Raw genomic sequence first — 27578 nt, 5'->3', positions numbered from 1 at the left:
CTAATCTCCTAAAGACCCACTTCTTCAAGCTTTCTGGCTTGTTTGCCTTCAGAGTGTGGGAGGTAGGTTGGTAGAATGCTTGACTGTTGACTTAGGCAAGAGGGCTAGTGACAGCTCAGCTATAGCCATGCAATGAAGTGTGCAGAGACGAAAAGGACAGAGGGAAAAGGGAGAAAATGAGAGCGATGGTGGTGAAAGACGAGTAAACAAAAGTGTAGGATCATTTTCAAATATTTGCTACAGACAAAGGACATGCAATTATACTTTCTAGACACCTTAAAAGGAAAACATTTGTCTGAAAGCATATGCGAGGTATTCAGGATGGTCTTTAAACCATCTCAGAAAACAGTGTAATGTGCATTCAAATAAGATCCCGGCTCTCCCGGATCTTTGTGTGGAGTTTGCATGTTCTTCCTGTGTATGAGTGGGTTCTCGCCGGGGCTCTCCTCCTCCCCACCGTCCACAGAAACATGCCCGTCAGGTTAATTGGTGTCTCTAAAGCGATCTTAGAAGTGAGTGTATGTGCGTGGCTGTTTCTCGTTTGTATGATCGACTGGCAACCTGTCCAGGGTGTACCCCGCCTCTCGGCCAATAACAGCTGGGATGTTGCCCCCCCCCCTCGACCCTGAATTGGATTAAGCAGGTATAGAAAATGGATGGATCTTTGGCAGGTTTTCTATGGGTTGAAGAAGCATTCAGTATGACCAGATGGTGAAAAAAGATGCCATGCTCTCCATACAGAATCTTTACTGCTGTGTCAGTTAAATCCTAAATAGACATGCATATGCATCTGGCAAGAGTCATATGTGACTGGATTTTATGCAAAATAGACAAAAAAGATGTAAATGTAGACTTCAGTCCAAGAAGCACCTGCTTGGAAGGGAGGGCAAATCTCACCTGTGAACATGTATTCAATACTGTAGAGAAACTCAAACATGACACAAAAAACAGCCAGCAGGAGCTTTGGCTGCCCTCTAGAGCCAATACTAGCTTAAAGAGGCCTTTGCACCCGTCTGTCTGTCTGTCTGTCTGTTTGTTTGTCTTGCAGGTGTTTAGGAGCCACTGTGAAGCAAACCGATCAGAGCTAAATGCAGACGACAGATTCCTGTTCTGTGAGCCATAAAAAACAACTATTTCTGTGCATCTTTGACTCACCATAACCACAACAACCAAACCTGATAGGCATAGCTCACTTCTCCATGCTGGCTCTTGTAACTCTCACTGTGGCTTTGGATATTTGTTCAGCTGTGTCACTCCTCATTAATGGAGCGAGCATCAACTTCTTGTATTTGTTTTCCACAGGGGTACACCCAAACCAATATTGGTCAAAATTCACACTATACCACTTTGTGAGAGATTTAAAGAAGGTCTGAGACCAGGTAACCAAACTTTTGACACTATAGATATCTAAACCAGAGTTCTCCTCAAATATTAATATGAAATTATTCATTTGCCCATTAAAACAGAACACAGAAAACTTTTCTGGGAGGAACTTCAAGACTGAGGGGCTACAGCTTCCCGATATAATCTACGACTAATTTCTTTAATTACATTTATGCAAGATTATCCTCGTGGAACAACAGTAGAATCACCGTGATTTCACACAGCCTGTTAAAATCCACATTAAACAAGGGCAAACGAGTCCTAACCCTAATTAAAAGTGACGGTTACCATTCACTCAAGGACACTGCCGTGCATTAGGACAGTTTTGGAGCGGCGTGACTCACACAGCACACAGTGTCGCGTCAATGGACCTCAGTGGAAAGCAGGACATCCACAAGGCAAACAGTGATGAACATGCTATTCTAGGAATGAAGATGAAAAAGGAGCTGGAAAATGTGCTCCTGCTCCTCCGATTCAAAGTTTTCCACAACTTGTTCGGCCCCCCCCCCTTGTTTTAAATGGCTGATTCTGAAGAAGTAATGACAGCAAAGGAGAACAGATGACTGAACAACAGGTCTACATGAATCATGAAGAGTGGGATGAAGAGGCATATGGTTTGCAGATAGCGCATTTGAGACTAGATGTAACGCAGGGCCTCTTTAAATGTATCGGCGCCCCAGAAGACTATCCTCAGAAAATGAGCTGTCTGTCTGTCTGTCTGTTTCTGCCTCAGCTGGCTGTGAAAGACATCAGTTTGAGCTACACTTAAATCACTGTCTTTGTTTTCTTTGCTGTGGGTCAGTTTAAAGTCAGAGATTTGTACATCTACCCGTACACAGGGAGGATATGCTCATGTAAGCAGGTGAATCCAGTTTCAAATAAATCTAAACACAGCTAATATCACCTTTTGATTGAGTTTTTTTTGCTTCGACTAAACAGATCAACTTGTTACAGTGTCTTCCACTGAACAATATCTGCCAAATGAGGGAGCTCTCGGTTGTGTGCGTCTATTAATCATGCTCCGTATTTTTCAAATAATTTCAGACAGATTGCTTGGCCTCTTTGCGTTTCTTCCTCTCATTTATCTTAATTCTAATTTGTTTTCACTCTGGCCACACATGATATCCAGATTTTTGAGCAACAAGAGGGACCACCCAGAAGGGTTTTGGGCCTCTTTCTGCCATAGCCCTCTAAAGTCGCTCCACAAAAATTGCTCCAATCGAGCACAAGATGCATTAAAAACTAATCGGATGGCAGTGACACACAGTAGTCATGCACGGCTTTATTTGCAAAGCAGATGGAAAGCCTTGGCCTGTCCAACATTAATTACAATCACATTCGCGGAGGAAGCTGTCCCTCCTCCAGGGCGGTCAGGACTGTGTACTGCTGGAGGAGATGGCAACCTAATCCCCCTGGTCACCACAGAAATCTGAAGGAATTGTCAAAAGATGCACAGGACGTGATTAATCAAAGTGGAGAGCCAGATGTGCAACAACACCGGAGTATAAACCAAAACTAACACAGCACAAGGAAGAACAAAACCACAGGCGCACAAACACCGTGCTGCCACCATCATGCTCCCACACAGAAGCCAACGGATGAGCGTCAATATTCGAGACGACGGCTTCCTTCTCTCTGAATATCTGGTTTTCATCAAAACATGTTGCAACACCAACACTCAGAGGAGCGATAAGGAGAGAAGTGTTTTCCGACTCGGCTGCTCCAAAATAATTTCTCTCAGTGTTTGCTGTATTGAGTGAGAATTTGTGGTTTGTAAAGGTAAATGGTAGAGCACTCACAGGACTTGTTGCCTCAGAAGTGCCAAACACATACTAAACAATTCATCCTTCACAAATGATAAATTCCCACTGATCTCATACCCAAATCATGACAATGCCTCAAGTTCCCAAGAGGAATGACAATCAGTCTGGTTTTAAGCCTCATTGTCCATCAGGCTGTGACTCTGGCAGGGCCTCTGTTTATCTTCAGGCGCTCTGTTTAGAATCTTCCAGTAAACACTGGAGCTGCTAATGGAAGGAAGGGCTTTACGCTTTTATGTTCCAAACTCGTCATGATTAAAGTGTCCCACTTTATCATCGCTGGAGCTAATTAAAGACTAATCTGCTTGGGAAACACAAACAATGCCACGCAATTTACGCACAGAACCCGCAAGTAACTGAACCGGAGGTCAAGGGCAGGAATAACCCTTCATATACAAATACCAGCGGTGGCGGTTGATGGTTTGCTGAGGATACTGGGTTTAATCTCTCGCGAAAACATAAATCATGGAGTAGATTGCACAGCAAGCCTGACCACAGAATTTTCGGTCCTATAAGTGAATCGAGGAGGGAGAACCTATCCGGAGAGAGGACGTGTTACAATAAATTACTCAGAAACAATACAAACCTCACTTTTAAACCGCATAGGAAATGAGTGAGTTATTTGGCCTCTGTGGTTCACACAATGGGAGAGTTCATTTTAAAAACCCTGACGTGCGTAATTGTGCGTCCACTTTGCGCAGTGCTCGTGTTCGCTGATGAAGGGGTATTTAAGGAAAGGGTCTATAGATGGGTAAAACAGTGGAATTACTTTAGCTACGCACAAGAATCTGAGTTTGCGTTTTTTTTTTTTTTTTTAAACGTATCTTATAAATTTGTGCCATTTTGTTTCTTTCCATCTGAACTTTTGCCGTAATACTGTCTCGCATATTGGATCTTTTGTTCTTGATTCAGAGTAACCACAATAACGAATCCCACGCATAAATAACTGATTGAAGTAACTCACCTAAATTAACGAAGCTCATCACCATATCAGCATCGTTCAGAAACGCAGTTTCTTGATAGGATGTCAGCGGAGGGCTCTCGGTCGTCCGCATGGATTGATATCTTTCCAGCACGCCGTCCACTTGGCTCTTCTCTTCACTAGATATAGTGTTGTACAAGTCCAACATGAAAAGTGGAGCGGAGTTGAACTTTCCGTGTGACAAATGCGGTCGCGGTCTGTGCGGCAGACCCAGGATGGACAGGATCTCCTTCTGCATCTCCCTCTTCTCGTGCGTCCGCAGCCGCCGGTGGACGAAACTCGGGTGCGCCTCGCTGCTTCCATCCAGCGAATAATGACTCCCCGCGACCGTGAACATGCAGTAATACGCGCTCCACCACAATCCGAGCAAGGCAAGCAGGCTGCTGGTCATGGTGTTGTCCCGCTGTGCTCTCCGGAGTCCCAAGTGTGCGTGGCTTGGAGTTTCAGTCGCCTATCCGAAAGCAAAGTGCGCGTAATGGGAAGCAAAGTCCGTCCAAGAATGCTGCCGTCTGTCGCAACCAGTGATCAAAAGCAGAAACGGGATTGTATGTCAAGCCATTTGAAATACTCCCTGAAGATAAAAACACATAAAAGTATCGATCCTGCTTTCATTTCTGATTTCTGCAGCGCGCTTTGCTGCTTCAGGATAAAGTGCACCATGTGAAACTTTATTCTCAGCGCTCCGGTAGGTCGGTCAGTAGACACCAGTCGATGGGACATTCACCAACAAAAGAACAACTCCTCTCACAGAAGCCATTCTACTTATTTACCCTCGAAGATATATGACTTTGTAAAGCTGCGTACTGACAAAAAGCTGTCTTTCCACAGTTTCACTGGCCTCAGCGGCGGTCTCTAACTCCTACTGGTTGTGTGTGAGTCTCGGAGCATTCAGCAGGTTGCAGTCCATAATATGCGCATGTGCACGTGTGCGAGTGAACGCGCGCGCCTGTGTGTGTGTGTGTTCAGAAACCGCCCACTCCGTGTGCGCTGAGCCAGAGGTGGAGCTCTAAACTACAAGTCTAACATCATATTTCCATATTTTGTTCGCTGCCTGTCTGTTCTAATACACCCGACAAGTTAAATCTGAAAAGTGCCCGTTTCATTTTTTTTTCCCACAATGTCTATGACACGACTTCCTCTGAGACTCCGTCTGCCATCTGTGCCGCTCCTCCACTTGTTATCAGCAGAGTTATTAAGTTAAATCCGTAACTTCATTACGGACTCACTGCGTCTTACGTTGCTTAACGTAATGCCACATTTCAATGGAACAGCTTAAAAGTTGCGCCTCGCTTGTTTTTTGCTTGGGGGATGCATGTCTTCTGCCTTTGAGCGGCTATGTCCAGTTGAGGCACGACCCCTGACGATGAAGTGAGAAACAGCAAGTCGAACACACTCTCAGCACCTTCCAAGGAGAAGTGTGTCAAACAGTGATGAGAAACGTGACCAAACTGAGTAGGAGAAGACATGTCACAGATTTGGACATTAACACGCTGTGTTCAGCACATTTAGTTTGTATTAAAACAATGGCTACAATATCCGATTTAACGGGAAGATAGAAATAACATAAATAATATACCAAATAAATAATGAATTAATGCATGCACATGAATTCCTGTCCTAATCATCAAATGTCTTCATGACATTAGTTTTGAAGAAGTAAATCTGGTTAATTTGACTTCTTGATATGTCACTTTCAATATGTTTGCATGTATTTTCAATTCATCATTTGATTGCATATCAATTTATTTATGAATCAAAGATGAAATATCACATCTTATCTGATCATTCCCCAACCATTCAACAATAAAGTAAAAGCCACCTTTACACACAGTATTAACATGCATCCTGGGTGATTAGATCTTAAGTGGACCCTAAGGTTACATTGAGTTCCGACCCCTCAGACTGGAACTGCTGACATGCTCCACACACGGGTTTCCTATCAAAACATGTTCACACCAGATGTAAACAGGCGTGAAGCAATACTGAATTGATGATTTGATAAAGGTAAGCAACAGTAATTTGTGACACACCCTGATTTCTACTCTTATTATGAAGTACTGGAATAAAAAAAAGAAAAGAAAGAAAGACAAAGAAACTTATGGGACATAAAGTCCTCCAAGCACAAAATGCAGGGCTTCAAAAGTTATTGGACAGATAAACAGAGTGAAACTAAATCGTCATGTTCAACACTTTTTGGGAAGTCCCTTTTTTTCCTGATCTCAGTAGCCATTAGCTTGGCTCGCTCATCAGCCCTCCTCCCAGACTCTCCAAAGCAAAAGCGCTCTGACTGCATTCTACTGAAGGTCAGACACCGACTACTCCAAAGTACATCACACAACCTCACTTAAACAACAACAACAACAAAAATACAAATATTCCTTTAAAGTTTGCATGAAAACTTCAAGCAATAGAGCTCAGCTGCTTATTTCCCCCCTGGTGATGCTCTCTGCAGGCCTTCCCAGCACAGACCTCCAGCTTTTGCTGTCTGTGGGGTCTCTGCTTTTGGCCTCAGCAGATGGAAAGCAGCTTCAGTCACACTGATATCAGGTGACTGTCTCAACCGGTCAAGAATATCACATCTTTTTTTTTATTGCAAACTCTGTGGCCTTGTGTTTAGGGTCCTGCTTCATGACCAAATGTTGTCTGGCGAGTTTTGCTGCATTTAGCTGAATCTCAGCACACATGATACGTACGCACATCACTGCATTTTCCCCTGTTGACTCGGTCATCAGTGAAATCGCCAAAATAAGACATTTTGCCTGATTCTTTCATAACCATGCACAGTCAAGCCCTGACAGAGGCATCGTGTTGGACTGGTAAGGCGTCGCTCTGAGTCACAAGATGTTCCCTGTTATTATCTTTTTTTTTAAGTCCATATAAATAACTTTTAAGGCTTTACCTTTTCTCCACTTGTATGCTCACCTATTTGCCCGCCGTATGAACCAACATTTTTGGCAGCTAAGAGCCTGCCTACTTTCAAACCCTTACAATTCTAATATACTCAATCTAAATAAGAAAATTCTCAGGATTTGGACTGTAAATGCTCTAAATATTCTAAACTACAGATCTCTCAATATAGGTATTGTATAGCTCTAAGCAAACCAGAGATAAATGTGCTCCAGAATCCTTTGCGTGTAGAAAAAAGGAATTCTTTAAAATCCTTATTTCCCCGTCATTTCTAATCGCCCTACCCTGTGTTATGTCTTCGTGGTGCCTTCAGACTGTGATGGTCCTGACGATAAGGCCCGAAGGTGTCCATATCTCCCTGCGTCTCTGCTACTGCTGCTGCCAGAGGCAATCTTATCTGCATGTGAAGAGTGAGAAGCAGCATCAAAGCTACAAATACCACCACCACCACCACACACACACACACACACACAATTACAGCTGGGTATCTCCCAGACTAAATACCAAACATGACTCCCATATAGCTTTAATAAACAACTACAAAGCTAAAAGTTTTTATTTAATGTTACCTGCAATCACTTTGTATGGCACAATTGACCAGATATTTATAGATATTCTGATGATTTTCAAACCCAGTAAGCAGATATGTTCTTTTATTTGAGGAATTAACAAGTGGGTGACCAAATGTGTCAGAGAAAAGTGACAGACTCTGATATAACAAATCCGAGGCTGAAGATGCTATTCTGGGCGAACGGAGAAGCTGCGCTCTCACGGAGGCCATTTATCAGTCTTTTCAGCTCCTCTTGGAATCCGCGTTTCCATTTATTTGAAAGGGAGCTTACTCTTGATTTATAGTACGGATTACAGTACGGACTCTGATTTCAAGATGTCCCTTTGGCTGAAGCACTCAGCACAGAAACGGGGGAAGCTGCCGTTTTCTGGATAAAAACCAGTGGAAGGAAATGGGTTGGTCCTACTGCCTCATACTGCGCGAGTCAGTCCATGGCAACAAACAGCATGAGCTCCACGTTAAACGGTTCATGGGTCATTAATCTTGGACGTGTCATATCAAACAAACACTATCCCACTCGCAGAAAAAAAAAAAAACGATTCACAGCTGCTTCGGTCTCGCTGCTCTCAAACGCTGTCACAACAATCCAGACAAACGAGCTGCACAGGCCGACGCGGACTCAAAAGGCACTTGAATATTGCTATTTTTATTTGACAGTGATCAGTTGTGCATATTTGTAAGTGTGTGCGTGTGAGTATACGCATCCCCTGAGGCAGAGCAGGTGATATGTGAGTGTGTTTGGTGAATTGGAAGCAGAGGGAGGAGGAAACATTAAACAGAAGCTCTGTGTCCTGTCATCACACTGTCTAGACAGGACACCTCCTAGACCTAACGAGGTCTTTGTCCGTCTGTATCTATTTTATCCTCAGACACACACGCACACACACACACACACACACACACACACACACACATCTCTAAATGATTTGGTTTGAGCTTTTCCAGTAGAATTACATGTGTTTTTTTGCTCAGCAGTGACACGCACATACAACAGAGTCAAAGGAATACTTATGAATGGCAAAGATCTGACAAAAGCCGTTCAATTTTCTGCTGTAGTTCTACAGCTTCGGTTTTCTTTCGGTCACATATGTGTGCTCGCGTACACACGCGTGTGAAATCAGACAGTTATCAGGGGGTTTTCACACCAAGTCGAGGAACAATGACGAGCGGGAGCAGGCTTGCTGCTCATGGTGCCTTTGAAGTCTTTTGTGTTGGATTAGCTTTGTGGTCACAGCATACTCCAGCGCAACGCATATAGATATTTACGGGCAACTCTTCGATGATATCCATCAATGAAAAAGTTCAAGTGCGAGGCCACTCCATTTTTATTTTTAGTTCGCAGACGAATTTGAGCAGTATGTGTATTCTTGGTTCCATCAAACCCATCTGAAAACATTGCTGAACGAAGCATGGAGTTTGAGGATTGACAGAGCGAATATAACAACTGAAGATTTATAATGACAAGGCCATTTTATATAATTGTCTTTTATGGCACTGTGCTAGAGTCTTGAGCCACCCCTCATTTCTTTGTATGTTGCAAGGAAAACAGGAAGCAGGGCCAGTATTTTATTAACTTGCAAACAAACATGTAAATACAGTATATAAGGCAGGAGTTTGTAAAATAATAACAAGCTTGAAAGTCAATATTTGGTATGAGCATATTTATTTTTTTACTAAAGTCTGAACCCTCATAGACAAACTTTCTTGTCATGTCTTTAGTCTTCAGGAATAGTTCTCCTGGCTTCTTGAAGGACATCCCAAAGCTCTTCTTTGGATGTTGGCTGCCTTTTGTTCCGTTCTCTGCCAAGATGATCCCACACTGCTTCAATAATATTGACGTTGGGGCTCTGGGGAGGATTCATCCCTCCATCAGACCTGTTGCCACTGGTTTTCTGTCCAGTTCTTGTGTCATTTGGAATACCTGAGCCTTTTCTCCCCGTTTCAAATCCTTAAAAATGGCTTCTTGACAGCCACCCTAAAATGGAGACTGTCAGGGTTATTTATAACTTTACCAGTGAGGTTTCGGCCTAAGTTATGAGACCATTTCTGATGAGGCTTCAGTGGACAATAGATGGCGCAATAATGGTTCATCCCTTGAGTTAGGTGAAAAACATTCCTCTGAAAATGTTCAGGTACAAGGACTGGACTGCTAATAACTGAAAAAGCAGCTGATGTCTAAAAGAAAAACTTTGAAAGACCTTCAGACATACTGGAGAACAATTGCTCAAGACCAATTTAAAAGAATGGAAGAAAGTCTGAGTGCTTGGAAGCAAAATTGAAAAAAAAAAGAGTTTTGCACAGTGCTGCAGATGCAGCTTTTGAGATAATATTTCTTTAAAAACTATTCATATTTCTCACAAATGCAACCCACAACAAGGCAACGAGGATGCAGCAAGATGTGTTAGATCACCTGAAACCACATTGAACACGACGTCTGCACACTTAATCCTTGGAAAAATTTCCTCCTCTTCCTTCTCCAGTGGTGAATCTGATCGCCCCACCAACAGCCTCTGCTTGGATGATGGGAACGCCACGCTCAAATTCATACTGCATGGCCTGGCCAGGAAAAGAGACATGAATCCAAAAGAAAGTTAATGAGCCCAGTCTGCTTCACTTTGACTTAAATAAAACTGAAAAGACAAAAGAAAAATGCATCAAATTAAGAAGGTCAGAACGGGAATGGATGTGTACTTTAATATTCTACCATTTTACTACAGTCCTGCATAAGCACCTTCTGTGCAGCTGCTGTCCAGCTCACCTATGCACCTTTATGTTGCCTTTCAGAAATAACAAATATGACAGAGTTAACTAACCCAGCGAGAACAAATCTGAAGTCGTTTTAAGACGTTTTTAAGTATTGGACACACAGCAAAACGATGCGGTTGAGAAAAAAAAGCAAAAAAAAAAAAAGGAGCATAGCACTGCTTATGAATTTGATATACTGGTCCCAAAGATAACACGCAACAGTGTGAAATCAGATATACCTGTGTGAAAGACGGAGCATCGTAGCAGCTGTACATGGCTGATGAGCGGTCGGCCCGCAGACACTGCTGAGGGAAGGTGCTGATCTGCCTGGCTAGCTGCACAGCCGCCTGTAAAGCTGTGGTTGCAGCAGAAAGTCGGTAAACACAGTGACAAGCATGTGATAGATCTACAGTGAGAATACAGTAAAAAAAATATGTGGCTAATCATGAGAGAACATACACTCGTGCCCCTTGTGTACTACTGTCTCCATTTTCCTTTTCTATACTTAGAAAACTGTCAGTCCAGTAATGCTGCTGCTGGGTTTCTGAGCTTTCCACCACTCCGCCTCCTGACCCACATTAAAGCACAATACTCCATCCAGATCGCTTCTATGGAAAACACGAACGCCCCTTCTCATGGCACACTTTGATGCCTCCTTTGTGTATACATGAGCTGCTACTTCTTCCCTTCCCTCTGAAGTTAAACGTATGCAAAGCAATCATCCATCAGAGTGGCAATTAGGGTGTGGATCAACTGTGGGAATAAGAACTTCCTAAAAGAACTAAACTAATCATTTTCTAGAATCTAAGGAGGGAGGAGAGAGAGTAAAAAGAGATTGAGCTGTGAAGAGCACATGCTGTCGTTAATTGTTTGGGATCTTTCATGCACTGCTGCGACAGAGGAAATGGCACAATTAGATTTGTGCGTAACTCAATCCTCCGAATGCTTCTTGAATGAGAGAGAAGTAGACGGTGCTGATGCTGAGTTATAGATTCACTGTGGTGCTGAAGCCAAATAAAGAAAACAGATTCACTGGAACAAATTATTGTCATTATTTATGATTCAGTTTCTCGCAAGAGAGTTTTTTAAAGAAAAAAAACAAAAGCCTTTCCTGAGTGAAAACGGATCCCAGGCCTCAGTGTCTACATGACCGGTCTTTACAATGGGTAACAAATTGTTCAGCATGCTGTAAAAACAACATTACAGAGTCAGTTCCGTGTGCTGGACCACGATTTATATAGATCATGTTCCATGGATTCTTCAACTCTCTCGGCAGCACTTGTTGCCTTATTGTTGCAGCTTCTTGTCGAGCAGAAATGTTTGGCTCTGAATTTTACACAGATGATATAATTTTCGATTTACACTGATTTCATCTTCTTTGAAATTTTGCTTTTCAATGAGGAACTTTTTCCGCTTGTTTAAGACGTTTCCTCTTTTAGGCCAAACAAGCATCTTAAACCTTAGCAAACCCGACATAAAGAATAAACAAACAAATCCAAACCAACTTAAATACCTTGGCCATCAGGAACAACTCTATTGGCCAGTCCATAGGCGAGAGCCTCGTGTGCTCCAATTGGTCGTCCAGTCAGAATCAGGTCGAGCGCTCTTGATAGACCAATGAGACGCGGGAGACGCACTGTGCCTCCGTCAATCAGGGGAACTCCTAGAAAAAGATCTGATTTAAGAATTAAATATATCTCTGCCACCTCTGCACGACGCTCAGATACATTCTCGAGCATACTGCAGTGCATTCAAACAACTTGGGTAACAGCCACGATGGCAGCGCACCCCACCGCAGGTAAAAGGCCTTTAGCACCAAGCCTCAAATTAACTGTTAACGCGTTCTAATTTCATCAAAGAAAACACCAATCACCATCTGTCTCTCCAATCTCTAGATTTGCTGTCTTAGCTGTCTTTGTCTTAACTCACGATATATATATTCTGTTTCAGTTTACCTTTGCCACATTGTCTCAGTGCTCCTCGTAGTCCAGCCTCACCTGCTTTTGGTTATTTCCTTCTCATCCTGCTCTTTGACAAACATATCGTGCTCCCCGTGTTTTGGATTTTTAGGACTCATCTTGGTTTTAGCCCGTTTACCTGTCACTTGCCTGATCTAGTTGCCTCGCTAACACAGCACCCGTGTTTGACCCTTTTCACGCTTAACACACACTGGATTTTGGATCTTTACGTCATCTTATGTCTGCATGAGTCCATGCTGAGTCTCAGATCATCACAAGCAATGTCTGAACAATTGAAATGATGTAAAAAAAAAAAAATCAGTTATGGTAAAAGAAAAAGGGGCCACTGTGCTAGCGTGGAGTTTTCAGGTTGTTCAAACACTTAAATTAATCTAATGTGCTCCTGGCAAACATACAGGTTACTTCTGTCAGGAGAGCATAGTTCTCACACTATTTCACTCTTCAATTGTATCTCTTCTTTCTTTACATGAGGATCTGAAAACTCACTGAAAACTCCCACTGATTCAGTCTCACTGGACACATTTGTATCATGCTTTATTACCCTGTCTACCAGAAGGACAGAGGGAGAGGAGGGAGAGTGAGAGAGAGAGTGGACTCCAAGGTACACTAAGCTTCTGGTATTTATCCTAATTTCTAAAAAGCACCAGCTGCAACTGGCACACTTCTTACTGTTCTGCTCCACACCACAATCCCAAGTCACTGATTCTATATGACCACCTCTTACTGGGAGCACATGTGTCGAACATCCATTACCCCACGTTACTGTGAAGCCTGTGCAGTTTCTTCCCCTCTCTGCTGGGGTGTGGGAAATAATGGGATTGTATTCTTACTTTACAAGCTTCCCTCTTTCTCCATGTCGTTCAAATAGATTACAATGCAACGGATGAAATATCAGCGTTAATACGCGTGACCAACTGAGAAGCCTGGTTCGTGTTCAGATGGTCAGTATATGTGGCGTTCTGACAAGCAGAAGACTGCAATCACACACAAAAGGGAGGGGATTCCTACACTGTCTGCAAAGCTTGAGTGAACTCATTTTTTCAGTCATCCTTCATTACAGGAATGTATTTGACTGACTTTACAGCTGAGCACCCTAAGCAGGGGAAATGTAATAGAAATGACACCTGAACTCCTTTTGCCGAAAGCCAAATACAAATTAGTACAGATCCTTTTATACACAAGTGTGTGTGCATGTGACTGGTTCAGAGACTTTTCAATACTGGCTGAGACAACCATTAAGACTCATTAAGGCTGAGTTCTTTAGTCATAGTTTTTCCTCAGTTGAGTTTTTTTCTTACATTATGTACATATACAGTGTTTTAATATGTTCTTTTTCTTTAAATCAAACTGTAATTTCAGATATTCACATTTAGAGGCTTCAGATGTGTTCCATATAAGCACTGGCAGCTGATGATGATGGCAACGCAATAGTCCTCAGGGAGTTAATGCTCAATAAACTTAATTAGAACAAGGAGGCTCTCTCCATGTCACGTCCAACACTTAATTACAGTAAAAGGCCGACGGAGGAAGAAAATTGAGTGACAGAGACACAAGACAGGCTAGAAAATGCACACAGATCTTGTATGAGGCAGAGGAAGACAAAGCCTGACTTAAAGAAGAAGAGATTAAAAGGCAAGCTGACCTCCAGTCTGTCTGTCTTTGGTGCTGCTGTTGGCACCACAGCTATCAGTAACCGGAAGAATCCCCCTTCTTATCCACAGCATCCGTCTGAAGCACCTCCTCCCCTCACCCTCTTCTCTCCCTGATAGCCCTGTCTCTGATGTGTGCTCTTTGACAGACTCGTGCTTTGTCCCCCATGAACAACAATGGAGATATTTGTGAGTGGCTTTGAAGTAGCTTTCAATTCAAAAGGTGTATTTGGCTTTAAAGAGCTTGGCTCAGGTGGAGATCCTCTTTTTTTTCTCTTTTTTTTTTCTTTTTTGGTGAGGAAGTGTTTGTCAGTGATCCCGATGAAAGATAATCAGTCAGTACCTGTAAGATAAAACGAGGATTTGTCATCTCAGCCTCAATAATGAGCTGAACGTTTGGAAAACCACAGGCTGCCTTCTTGCTGAAAGCAGATAAGTCCATTGTCAAAACACGGGCTTGTTATTAACAGAGATCAACTTGAGTCAGCAAAGCCTATTATTATATAACCAGATAGAATTGGTGGTTCTCTTCCTGCAACACAGGGTCATCGCTACTTATCTGACTGAAGTGATTCCTTGTATTTTATCTGCTTACAACATGTGCGTTAGCCTGACACAGCAGCAAAATCCTAAGTTCTCTTGACTGCTTCAAAGAAAGTCCAAATCCAGTTCTGAAAAAGAAAGTTAACCCCTAAGGTTTAACAGAGAGTGAAATTTTTTTTTTTTTAAAGAATCCTCACCAGATTGAACAAATATGACCTGTTTGGGAGGGTTTCCAGGAAAAAGCCTCTTCTCTCTTAGAAGAATGTGGTGGCACAGCTTCGGTTTGTAAAGTTGCATCTGAACAAATTACATGACTTGTGGAACAAAGTCCTTTGGATGAGATGAGACCGAAATGGAGATGTTTGTTTTGGTGTAAAACATGTCAGCACAAACACCTCATACCGGAATGACAAACACTGGGGTGGAGCGGTGTTGATTTAGGCTTTTTTTTTTTTGCAGCCACAATGTACCACAGGGCACTGGGTGCCTTGCTGTCAGTGAGTTAAACATGAACTCCTATTCTCGGGTAAAATGTGAGGCCATCAGCCTGTCTGACAGCTGAAGCTTGGCTGACATTGGGTCATACAACAAAACAAAGGTCCTAAACACACCATCAAATCTGCACAAGAATGTCTGAAAAAGAAAATAATCAAGAGGACTGCAAACCTCAATGAACTGGAGAGACTTTGTAACAGAATAGTGAAAAAATGTCTCCGTAACAATGTGAGAGACTGAAAAATGTCATCCAGAAAACAGTTATTGCTGCTGAAGTTAATGAACTATTGGATGCAGCTTGTTTTTCACACACTGCTTCTGCATTTTGACTTGATTTCAGTACAATAAATAATGGGTGCAACATGTCTTTTATGTCTTATCTTGTTGCCTATTTGCATTATTTTAAGACCTGGTGGAGACCAGATCTTTTAACTTTTTTCTTTAAATATTTAATTGCACAGAAAGCATTAGAAATGAAAGACAGAGCACTTTCTTTTCCATGATTGTATGTTTGCTTTAAAATAACAATTTATCTCCAGTTTTCATCACTACATATTTTCGAAGTGCTCAACTCTCGGTGAAAATAACAAGCATCTACTCTGCATGTAGGCAGAAAAGTTATCATTATGTTAGTACTGTGCCCCATGGGAGGGGACGTGACCACACATCTGCCAGTCCACAGCTACTCAGAACCCAAGAACATTGTGAAACATGACACACTTGGGTATTTCAGTTTGCTCCTGGTGCTGCTGGCATCCTTACCACATCAAAGCTAAACCCACTACAATGGCCTCCCATGAGGGTAATGCGATTAAGTTTGATGTGGATTAACAGTTTCCGGATAACTCCAGACTAAATGGACAGAGGCAAAAGAGCAGACCTTCAATTTGGAAGTTTGCTTTGAAACGCTCAGTGGGAAATGAGGAAAATACTTCAGCTGGGCTGGGTCAGAGATGAGTGCCACACAATTAACTGGATTTCATGTCTTTAGCCCACCGATTTAATACTAAGGTATTCTTTAGTTTACAGAGCACAATTATAAAAGACCACCAAGGCTGAGAATGAGACCTTGAACCATGAAAGTAAGGGTGTAGCGGCTCATAAAAACAACGATATTGTAAAGAAGTGTGACAAAAACTGTGCGCTTACGATCTTAATAGTTGTAATCGATAGTAAAGACGAGAGTCACGCTTGACTTTTGGATTACTGTGAATATCACTAATGCGATCTGCAATTACTCATTAAATGATGCCCTCGTGAACTTCTCCACTTGTAATGTTGCTTGTTTTCCATCTCAGCAGCACAACAGCTCTGTTCATTCATTCTTACTGGAAGAAAATCCGTCAGTTGCAAAAGAAAACCCGGTTTGAAGTGAGATGACGCAACCATTGGACTATGTTGCTCAGTTTCAAAGTCACCGAGCAGGTGTTTGGATTGGCTGATTTCATGTCAGCTTTTGGTCTGTGGTTTGACTTCAAGATTTGTCTTCTTCTCTTTTACTCTTCATCATGCTTATTCAGCCACAGAGATGGGACCTAGAACTGACAAGAAGGGAAAGGGAGGAGAAACTGACACTGCAGGATGCTGGAGGTTGGTGTGTGTGTTGGGAGAGTCTCCATTTCAAAGAGTAAAATCAAAGGCGTAACACTAAATCAATTCTGAACAACCTCTATGCCTGCCTGATTTAGCTTGTAGAATGAAATATTAGTAGTATTTTGAGTTTCCTTTTCCTGTGCCAGCTCTTTTTTATTTTTTCTTTGTTTCATTTCTCTGGTTTCAGGAGCCAAAATAACGTTGGGGGAATTAAGTAAGCACCGTGGTTTTTCATTCAGGTCTCTGAAAGCTCAAAGAGCAGCAGACACTAATACCAGATTCCTGTGACGCAACCATCTCCTCCCTCTCATTTCCTCCTTGGCAGGGCAGAGGGGCCTCAGACAGGAAGCCACAGGTTTCGGCAGCCAATCACATGCCAGAAAACTGTCGGATCCTTGTGGTAGCCATCGGCCCACATCAGAGCAGCGGAGTGAGCCTCTGAGGGTTTTTCAACTCCAAAGCCACCAGGGATTCCCTCAGGCTGCTGCCATCTGTGCCCGGCCCAAAAACGGTTACAGAATTCAACCATTAAAAAGAAATAATGGCTAAGAGACACTGGATCTTTAAATAAACAGCAGTGCTTTTGATGTAAAATACGACGGAAGCTCATTTTCCCAACTTTAAACAATTGGAAACCAAAGTACAGTTCGGTTGTCTTTTCACACTATAAGGCATCGATCTTCAAAATCGACTCCTAACAAGCAGTGACTTGTCCCATCTCAATCACCCCTCAAGCATTCCCTTACTTAAATATTTGTGTGAACTACACCAACTGCGTGCTTGAGAAGGGTGAAGACGGTGGCTGTGGAGCATTAAGCTATGCAGAAAATGCCTATAAAAATGCTGAACCCACAGTCAAAGTAATAATCACTCTAAATGTACATCTGAGTGATAAACCACAGCCGCTTCAGCCGAGCTGGAGGAAACGACTCGAATGTGTTGACAAACAAGCGTTGCAAATGTGAAGCAATGAAGAGGCTGAGGATTAATTACGGAGAGGAAATGTGCGACTTAATGTGTAAAAACCGCAGCAACGCTTCTTACTGCCTCCCAAACATATTTTCGGGCTGATGGAGGGGGTTTGAATGCAGGCGTTGGATTAGTTGAAAATTCTAGTGACAGATGTAGAGCGGAGACTGAGACTTTTGTCACTTAGAGTTCAGATATGTGCCAATAATCAGTCAGTGGAAATACAACACACTGACATTATGCATCTTCTCTTGTTTGTCCCCTGATCTGCAGCCACTTCTGCTCTTCTATGGAAGCTTTTCCACTTCTTTCTCATTACAAACAGACAGGCAATAAACCGGCTGTGGAATAAAGAAATATTAATGGCAAGCATGTTTCTCAACTAAGTGAAATCTTTACATCTCATACCTTAAGGTTTGGTTAAGGCCGATATACAGAGTGCAATTTTCAGCTGTCACGGATGAAAAATTGTTGGGATATCTTTGATAGTGGATAAAAACAGTGGACTGTCGTTATAACAGTAACGCACAGCTCAGGGGCAAAGGATGATCACCCTGCGGTGTAGCTGCAGCTATGACCTACGTCTACCGACCAAACAACAGGATCGTAGCATAGAATTATGTCTTGATCAGTGTGACACTGACTGGGTAAAACCCAAAGCTCCTGGGCGAGGAGTAAACCTGTGGGGGTAGTAACACACATCGCGAAAAAATGCTTAAATTACATTCACAAACATTAAATGCAAACAGCTGCACAGTAACTGCAAAAAAAAATATAGTAAAAGTAAAGTAAACAGGGTATCATTGGAGCTCAATACCATGCTCCTAATTAACTTTGAATTTGATTAATAGTTAAGATTCATTCAAAATAGGGACAAAACCCAGCATATCGACAGTAAAATGACAGCACAGAAAGCACAGGACTTGCAGTCGGTCACACGGAGAGACACTGTCGGGATGCCCTCCTGTGAAATTACAGGCCTGACATGATAAGCCTTGCATGTTTACACTCTAAATCTAGTACTGCCAGTAAATTATAGTACAACAACCTTATTTATAAACACTATGATTGTATTTTAAGTCCTCCAGCAGCATGGTTAAAGGAATGACAACTATATGAGAGATACTGCAACGGTCCAACACAAGCCTCTCTTACACAGTGAAGGGGACCCGAGGCCCTATGGAATCTGGGTCTCCTCTTCGTGTTTACAGCAGAGGATTTCAAGTGCAACTCGATCTTTTCAAAGTGCAGCTGAGTCAGCGGGCGAACCGCGATATAAAATGCCAAAATAGGAAAATGTTGTTTATAAGGAAACCGTGTGACATAAATAAAATGTAAAACCTATTTGGCCCTGCAGTGGAAACCTGGCAGTTGGTTGTTTCCTCTTCTACTTATCAAGACTGCCCAGCAGACTCTGGCCGCGATGCCAAAAGGTCACGGTCACCAACGTTATCGCGCTATGACTCCATCCTCGCACACAAACAAGAGGAAGCTGGGGTGATAACAGAGAACATGGTAACAAAGCTTGAAAAATAGAAACAGAGTTGATTTCCTTGTATTAAGAGAGAGATGATGTACGCCTGGACGCAAAGAAAACACAAGATTACTCTCTACAGCTGATATAATTAGCTGAGCAAAGAACACACAAACAGAACGAGCAGCAGAACTGAAAATGAAGAAGGAATAGAATGGTCTGGCAAAAATAAAATCCCCATCTCATCTATGACACATGTAGAATGAGCTGAACTACACCGACTACATTACCGTTGGCTGTGGAACAGTTGGATTTGGTAATCTTAAAAGTAGCAGGTTTAAAAAGGAAAAAGGAAGCTTAGTATTTTATCTGCACCCTTCACTTTTAAATTAATTAATTAATGATTATTTTTTATGTTTTATTTTTAATGATTTTATTGCCTTCTTGTGATTTTATGTAGCTGTAAAGCACTTTGAATTGCCTTGTGTACGAATTGTGCTCTACAAATAAAATTGCCTTGCCTTGCCTATTAGTGTCACTGCTTAATTACTTCTTCTATTTAAGGGTGCACATTAAATTCAAACAGGGATAAATGACATTGAAAACATTAAAGTTTAAAAAAACAAGCTGCCGATGCGAATTAAAAGCCCGGTCTGCTCTAAGTGGTCAGCTACAACGACCCGATCAGCCTCCGCCCACCATTTCATATCAACTCAAGAAAGTGTCTAATTGGATCATCATCCTGAATTATTTTCCAGGAAAAGGTTAGACTCTAAAAACCATCAAGAATAACTGTAAACTCATTTTCTATCATTTTTTTTTATGCTATCATGGCTGAATGCTGGCGTTTAGGTGTCACATTACGCTAAACAGATGACATAAAAACTTTTCAAATTCAATTTCATGGAGACTTTAAATCAAATTTAAGCAATTTAATTATTCAGCTACTAGTGCAATGCTATTTGCAACTGCCCACTGACTGGTTTCCTGTAAAAACAGAAGTGGAGTTCCTGCCACACAGCCTGGAACAAGCAAACTGTAAGATCGAAAAACTTCCTCTTCTTCTCTTGGCCTGCGAGCCTCCCACACAGAGTGGGGATAAAACCACAGTCCGCATTGTTCTGGTCATCCAGTGGCAGAAAAATATTTCAGATGTTTCAAAGTCTAAGCGTTCGGTTTCATTTCGTTTTGGACTGAGATTCTGCTGCTCTAGAATGATGCCCCACTGGGCTTTCAAGGTATTCTGAGCCTTTACCAGAATCTTAAGACCAAAACAAAAAGAAACAAAAGTGTAACCTGACTCAGAACCTGTTAACAGCTCACAGGGCTCTCCATATTTGGAAAGCGACTCTGGCTTTATTCCTGTTAGTAGGAGGCTATTTTGGTGGAGGAAATGCACTAATGTAAGGCCAGATTGATGATAAAAATAAAGAACAGAGCAGCTTGGATTACAACACTAACAAAGGAAGAATTTCACACCATCATCAGTTTCATTCTGTCAAGCAGTGATCGTTTAAAGAGTGACTTGAAATACCAGGTGAAGAAAAGTAAAGTGGCAGCAGTAGTGTCAACAGTCAAAACGAGGAAAAAAAGTCTTAAACGTATTCATAGCTGAGGTCAGAGTCGAGCTTTTGTGCAGACGATCTGGATAAACCAGAGTGGAAAAAGCAAGAGCGTCGTGCTTGACCATCGCTTATCAATCTGACTGTGTGAGAGTGTGTGTGAAATGTTAATGTCAGCTGGCTCCACCGACACACTGAGTATTCAGTGTTCATTCTGCGAGTGAAACCTCCACCCTAAAAACATTCTAAATTCACTCAAGAACTTGTTCTGAGGATAAGCGACGAATCTGAAATACAATAAGTCTGATTGAGATGTGAAGCCTCTTCAGGTGATGAGTCAGGCTTGGAAACGCTCAAGAAATGGTGCCTTTAAGAGCAGAGGAACAACGGAAGCCATTACGAAAAAGAACCACACAGTATATTACAGCAGTAACCATGACAGCGATGAAGATACGAATCAACATCACGAGGAGTCACACGTACCAAACCTGCGACAGAACACCCCCATGACGGCGCTCTCTTCCACCACCCTCAGATCTGCCAGCAGAGCCAGCTCCAGGCCTCCGGCCACAGCAAAGCCACTCACTGCCGCTATCAATGGTTTGGACAGCTGTAAACGGGACGGACCCTGTAGGAAACAGCTGGATCAGTAAATCCAAACATACACGCACGCTTACACTGTAATCTAAGCCAAATGACTACAGTCACCATGCAAGAAATAAACAGTGAAGACAAGGCACAAACATTCTCAAAACCAAGCGGTTATATCGTCACCGCTTCACTACCACTTTTGTGCTTTTTCCACCACTTTATGCACTAAAATGTTCCAGATTTCATTTTCTAATGCATTTTTTCATACTGTCAAACAAAAGGGTAACAAACGATCCAAGTTTTGGCTGGAGCTGAACAAATGAAGCACAGTGTGTTCGGTATGAGGTAAAAAGCTATCATTTTCTGCACAGGAGGTCCACTCAATTCCAAAGACTTAACATGCAATCTAAACAGATGGATTTATGGAAGACTGTAGCTTTTATAACTTTTATAACTTTCAGTAAATCATTTGTGTTATGATTCCGACTCTCCGTCAAGTAGTGGGAGAGTTGCAGAAGCCAGAACGTTCCGCTCATGTACAACACACATGTACAACTCTAGTTCCTGAGGCACACCGATGACTGGATGTCATTCCTAAAACAAAGACGACTAAAAATATACACAATTATTACTGTCCATATTTGCTGGTTTTACATTTAATGGAAACCTTTAGCTCCCCTTAACACCATAAGGAAATGTAGGTATAAACCTCACAAGCACTGCTCACCATTGGGCCAGGACCCTTTGTGACATCTTGCTCCAATTTAATGGGGGCTTTTTGATTGGCCAGCATTTTCAGATCATAACCAGCGCAGAAATTCCCTCCTGGAAGAGACCACAAAATTACAAAGTATGGCAGCTGGAAAGTCAGAGAGGAAGGGAAAATGATGAGGATGAAAAAAGGGCTGCTATTTGGATAGAGCAGCTTTCTTTCTTTTGGCTGGCTGGCGCACAAATGCTTCTCTTCCCTAAAGAACCTAAATTCAATGCATAGGCACAGATCATGCATGTGTTTACATGCATTGTACACTCATTAATGGAGGAGCAACATTCTGTAACTGCAGCCTCTTCCGTTAAGACTCATGTGGTAATTACAACATTGCCCAGGAGGCAAACAAGCATTATGTCACAGTCTCAAGCAGGGGCTCATAGAATCCTCCTCTGTCTGTAATGTAACCGTCGTGAAAATGATCGCAATGATCAGATGTGCCAGCAACACCCATCAGTTGGGAGCTCCGATTACAGCTGTGGGTCAGCGCAGGGCAATTACAGAAAAAACGGTGTGTCACGCCGTTTATGGGAGCAGCATTGAAACGGAGGGGCCCTGAAGTCTTTCATCTTCGTGAGAGGAAATGAGCAGAAGCTGGACAGTTTGTGTTTACTTCTAATGTGAGCGCTGAAAATGGAAAAAAGAGCAAAGAAAGAGACGTAGTCGTATGCGATGAGGGATGCTGCCATCAGCAAGAGAAATATGCGAGAGTCTCAGCCCTTCTGGGTTTCAATTTTACTTAAATGATGGAAAAATATAACGCCAGGTTTCATAGGAACTGTTTCTGTGGATATAACTTAATGTATCTGGAGAGAAGTGTATCATTTTAAAGGTTTTTTTTGTGAATTACTGGAAAACACAGGTACTTCAAACATATGTAAGTTTTCACTAGAAAACAGTAAGAAATCTATCAATCACTGTCAAACATGCAGAGCCACTGATGAAGACAAACTAACCCCCTGACATCCACTCGCTTTAAGCTAAAATAAAATGATTGGAAGCGACTGAAAGAGAATGCAACCCTACAGACAAAAGAAAAGTTAAGAAACTCCAACTTTCCAACCCCTCCTAACTACTATCGCTGCTGTGCCGTTTACACCTTTTCAATCCTGTGCTGACCTGCTGTTGATGTACTGTGTGACAAACATACATCAATAGAATTTCAGTGCACCGGCATTCGGACCACTGAATGTACACTTAAAAATGTTGGGAACCACTGTTTTAGGCATGTGCTCCAGTTTGGTACAGTAGTTTAAGGAAAATGATTCAACGTGACAATTAGAGCTTTACGTTGCGTTTCAGGGAGCCAGTGAGGTTTATACACTGAAAGTGGCTACAGTGGCGCAGCTGGGTTCACATGTAAATTGCACCTGGCCCCCAAAAGACAAACGCCCTCAGAAATCTGAATCGAAACACTCCAGAGCACTTTCAGAAACTGCTGAGAGCAATTACTTTTAATTTCATATGCACCCCCCCCCACCAAAAAAAACCCCCAGACGATGAAAAATGAGAGCTGAGAAAGTGACGGTGTTGGTGCTAATTTGAACAAAATGGATTCCGTATGCTAGCAGAAACATTACATCCACACTAGGAACTCCCTGCTTGTCATCTCGCAGCACTGACATACTGGTAATCACCACCAAGGGTCAGTCGTCTTGAGCGGAAACAGAGGACAACCTGCTGACAGGAATGTGTGGTGGGATGATTAAAATGACATTACAGAAATTGCGGGAATCGTGGAGGGGCCACTTTTGTGAAACTACCTACTGTGCTGCTAATTGCCAACCCATTTAAAGCGAGCAAATTGCCCTCCGACACTGTGTTCTCGGTTCACAGCTGAGGCGAGAGGTATCCGGAGCCATTATGTGGAGAGGCTCCAAACCCTAAAGCACCGCGGCCTATACTTTGAGGCCACAGTGCACCTCATACGGCAGACAGGCTGATTCAAGCCGATGACAGTATTTCCACTGTGGGAAAGGGTTCATTGGGTGTGCGTTCGGATTATTTTGAGAAGCATTAAGAGTTGTGACATGATTCTGCTCTCGGGTGGCTGACACAGTGCAGGCCTCCTCACAGGTGTGTTGTCAATGCATGTGCACTCATCTGGTCTACTCAGTGTTTCGGTGAGATCTAAGCACGGCGAGGACGAAAAGGTGTGAGGTGGGAGACATGTAGAAGAAGAGGACGATTTAGAGAGGGGCAGTGGGGGTTTGGAGGAAATAAAGAGGTGAGGAAAAGTGAAAGGACATTCGAAACAGAAGTCAGTAAAAATGCCGATGAAAAGGTGAATATCATGACGTTCAAGAAATGTACGGAACACCGTTACAGCCTAAATATTCCCCATCAGTGCACAAAACATGAAATTATTAATTATGAGCAAAGAAGTCTATTATTCCAAACTTAAATTAAAACACGAATGAACACTTTGGTTTTTGTATGCATTCAACAAACAACGGACAGTATGACACTTTAATTAATTTTTCCTAAGCGTTAATAGCAGAAGTCTGTGACCCTTAGGTTGTGCCAGACTCACCATTTTTCTCTTTCCGGTATAAACAGTGAGCCATGAAGAGGCTGCATATTTACCGCATAGACATGAAAGCGTCAACTACAACAGTGTTTCCCAACCGGGGGTATGCGTGCCCCTAGTGGTACGCGGAGGTACTGCAGGGGGTACACGGGGAGTTTTTTTATTTTTTATTTATTAAGGCGTCACACTTTTATGGAGGACTGTTTATGAAGGAGACTCCAGTTACAGTTACTGTTACATGAGTTAGACCTGTTAATGTATTCTTAAAAAGAGAGAGAAATGGGTTATGTTCATGTATTCTTAAAAAAAAAGAGAAATGTTACTTGTTTAAGTTCGATAACAAAGGAAGATTATTTTGATTTAGTATTTATACTATTTTGGTTAATTATTTATATTTCAAGAAAATGTTTTTTATTCTTATGTTGAATTCAACTGAGGTTAAAAAAAAGAGAGAGAAAGCCTGAGAATTTTATGTTCAAGTTAAGGATATTAAATAAAATGATTTTCATGTAATAACCACTGTGTTGCTCTACTTTTGGAGAATCATCGCACGCGTTGTATGTGTGAGGGGGTACTCGTGGTGTGACAAGAAGGCTCAGGGGGTACTCAGGCCAAAAAAGGTTGGGAAACACTGAACTACAAGACAACTACTTGGTCCTTAACTACATGAGGTAAGCAAGTCTGAAGCTCGGTCAGGAGTCTCTAAACATCTGTCTGAAGTAAAAGAGCAAATGGGCTGCTCGCCGACTCTGGCAGCGACAGTGGAAAACGGCAAAAAAGGTTTTTTTTACCCGTCCATTCGATCTCTTGCAATTCTTTTACCTTCCCCATGCAGGACGGCCACGTTCAGGTCTGGGTCAGTGTCAAAGGCCTGCAACTCCTCCAGCAGACGTCTCGCTGTCTCCTGGTTCACCGCGTTACGCGCCTCTGGACGGTTTATTGCCACAGTGACCACGCATCCCCTTCGCTCTGAGACCACAGTCTGACCTGCAGCTTTCCACAGAGAATGAGAAAGATGTACAGATGAAAACCAGCATGGGCCACAACACTTAGAAAGAGAGCATCCAGAGACATTCGTCTTAAACCTCACCGAAGGAGCGATGGAGGCCGAGCATAAATCGTCTTATGTGGCGGACTTGATAAACGAAAAACAGAGGACGAGACAGACGTTGAGGTGCGTCTGAGTGACCTCTGTGGCCTGAGGTTGCAGCAAGCAGCTGACCCGACATTGTTTAGGTTCATCCCAGGGAATCTGACTGTCAACCACACCCAGAGGCAACTGCATCCAAGTGAGAGGAGCCAGGAAAACAAAGCTACTGGATGCAATGGCCTCGCTCACGCAGACAATTCCAAGGAAGACAGACTGCTAAACCAAACCCAGTGAAGGGAGAAAAGAAAAGGCAATTTGTCTCAGGCGTACTTTCTACTCCGCTACACCTCAAACAAATAATTACACAGAGCTGGTGCCGTTCCAAGGGAATGAACCACATCTTAACTACCTCGCAGAGAGCTGCTTTCAGTTGTTTTTCTTTTTCAGTAACATTTTTTAAGACCGAAGTGCTGGGAAACACTTAATGAAAAGACCACATTTTTCAGTGGGAGCCAAATTCACAGCTCAGACGTTGTCTTTGAGTGGCTTAAATGGTAATTTTTGTCAGATGACACTGCAGTTATACAATCAGGTCTATTTTAGAGCGGAGCGACAGTCTGGAAATGTTTTAAGTGATCATGAGCTGACACTTAGGCTTAATGGTTGGCTTCTCTTAGTCAACATTTGTGAAGCAGTTAGCCATCGGACAAAAGAAACGAGTGACAGCAGCTTTAATTAGAATTCATCTGATTGAAACATATACTTACACTTTACTGTTTTTCTTTATCTTTATTTTTGTTCATTGCCCCCTGTTTTGTTTCTCTGAGCATCTCATCTTGGTCTTCGTTTTCCCCGTTTGATATGTTTTAGGAAATACTTTTTTTTTTTTTTTTTCTACTTTAACTTTTACTATTTTTATTCTCTTGTATATTATTTAGATATCTTTATACTGTATGGCACACAGTGTGTGCCTTGTATCTTTTGTGTATCCAAAGCCAAGAGCTTCTGAACTAAATTTCATTATGCCTGCATAGTGACAATAAAGATTCTTGATTCTGTCAGTGCATTCTCTGAAATGTTTAGTAAATTATGCTTCCTGTTTTGTAACTGGTTGAGGAAAACACTTTCAGGGTCAACGACGTTTAGTGAGCTCTTCCTTTCATGTGTTCAACGTACATCGAGATGTTGATACCTTGCTCTCGCCGCTTCTTGCCTTGGAGTTGATTAGTAATTATGTTCAGGTGTGTCCGTGGCCTCTGCTTCCTCCTGTAGTCCTAAAGAAGTCATTACATACTTATACTTGTTCCACTCTTACTTGTTGTGGAATCTTCCTCCCCTGTTGAACAACTGTAGGAGTTTGCTGGAGTCAAGGTCGTCCTCTGGGACTGTCCAAATGTCTTACTCTGATATGTGGCCCTTAAAATTGGTGTCAACGTCCGAAAATATTTTAGCGCCATTCCTAACGGCCTTATGGAAACAGAAGCTCGAGCTCTGCAAGAAATAAAAGTTATCCGATAACTACTGTATTTCTTTTTAAAAAAAAGAAAACGCTCGTAAGTATTGCAAAACAATCTTTATAAGGCTACTTTAAAACAACTCCGTTATCCAGGTGCAACACTTTTAAATCTCCCGTCAGGAACTAAGACATATTCCGCAAAGGTTCTGAGGACACACACACACTTGGTGCATTGCGGTGTTAAAAACTGCAAACACACAGCAGAGGGCGATATTTATCCTTGTTAAATCCAGTTTCCTGCAGTACATTTGAGGCATTCCAGTGTTCATTATTTAAATATAATTGTATGGGTGCTCGTTCTTTTCTTTATACTTTCCCTCCACTTGGTTTGAGAGGGGAGTGTTGTACTTTCTACTAAAACTTTATTCATGCGACAGTTTAAGAATATGTTTTCACACAAACTGATGTGA

At 42.2% G+C, this 27578-nt stretch overlaps 2 protein-coding genes across 5 annotated transcripts in view; both read right to left on the bottom strand.

Annotated features, from left to right (window-relative positions):
* Positions 1–5110, bottom strand: part of bmp6 (bone morphogenetic protein 6) — a 47793-nt gene extending 42683 nt beyond the window's left edge. The window contains exon 1 of the mRNA XM_075452259.1: positions 4168–5110. Within this exon, the coding sequence (XP_075308374.1) occupies positions 4168–4576 (409 nt within the window). The 5' untranslated portion in view covers positions 4577–5110. The remainder of the gene's footprint in view (positions 1–4167) is intronic.
* The window catches only part of LOC142369859 (enoyl-CoA hydratase EchA19), a 50504-nt gene extending 23211 nt beyond the window's left edge, over positions 1–27293 (bottom strand). Inside the window, exons 1-8 of one of the 4 annotated variants that reach the window (XR_012767724.1) lie at positions 26968–27293; positions 25385–25555; positions 21991–22088; positions 21156–21300; positions 11922–12071; positions 10648–10763; positions 10074–10219; positions 7377–7489 (exon numbers count right to left, since the gene is read on the bottom strand). Coding sequence is in view for 3 of the 4 variants with exons in the window: in XM_075452264.1 (XP_075308379.1) it covers positions 10106–10219; positions 10648–10763; positions 11922–12071; positions 21156–21300; positions 21991–22088; positions 25385–25555; positions 26968–27109 (936 nt within the window). In the remaining variant the exon portion in view is untranslated. Of the gene's footprint in view, positions 1–7376; positions 7490–9225; positions 10220–10647; positions 10764–11921; positions 12072–21155; positions 21301–21990; positions 22089–25384; positions 25556–26967 lie in introns of those variants that run through there. The other 3 variants (XM_075452263.1, XM_075452264.1, XM_075452262.1) reach the window with 3 other exon arrangements.
* Between the last annotated feature and the right edge of the window lie 285 nt (positions 27294–27578).

This window comes from Odontesthes bonariensis, chromosome 20 (genome assembly GCF_027942865.1).
Source record: "Odontesthes bonariensis isolate fOdoBon6 chromosome 20, fOdoBon6.hap1, whole genome shotgun sequence".
Taxonomy (NCBI): domain Eukaryota; kingdom Metazoa; phylum Chordata; class Actinopteri; order Atheriniformes; family Atherinopsidae; genus Odontesthes; species Odontesthes bonariensis.
This window is presented reverse-complemented; position numbering and strand designations above follow the sequence as displayed.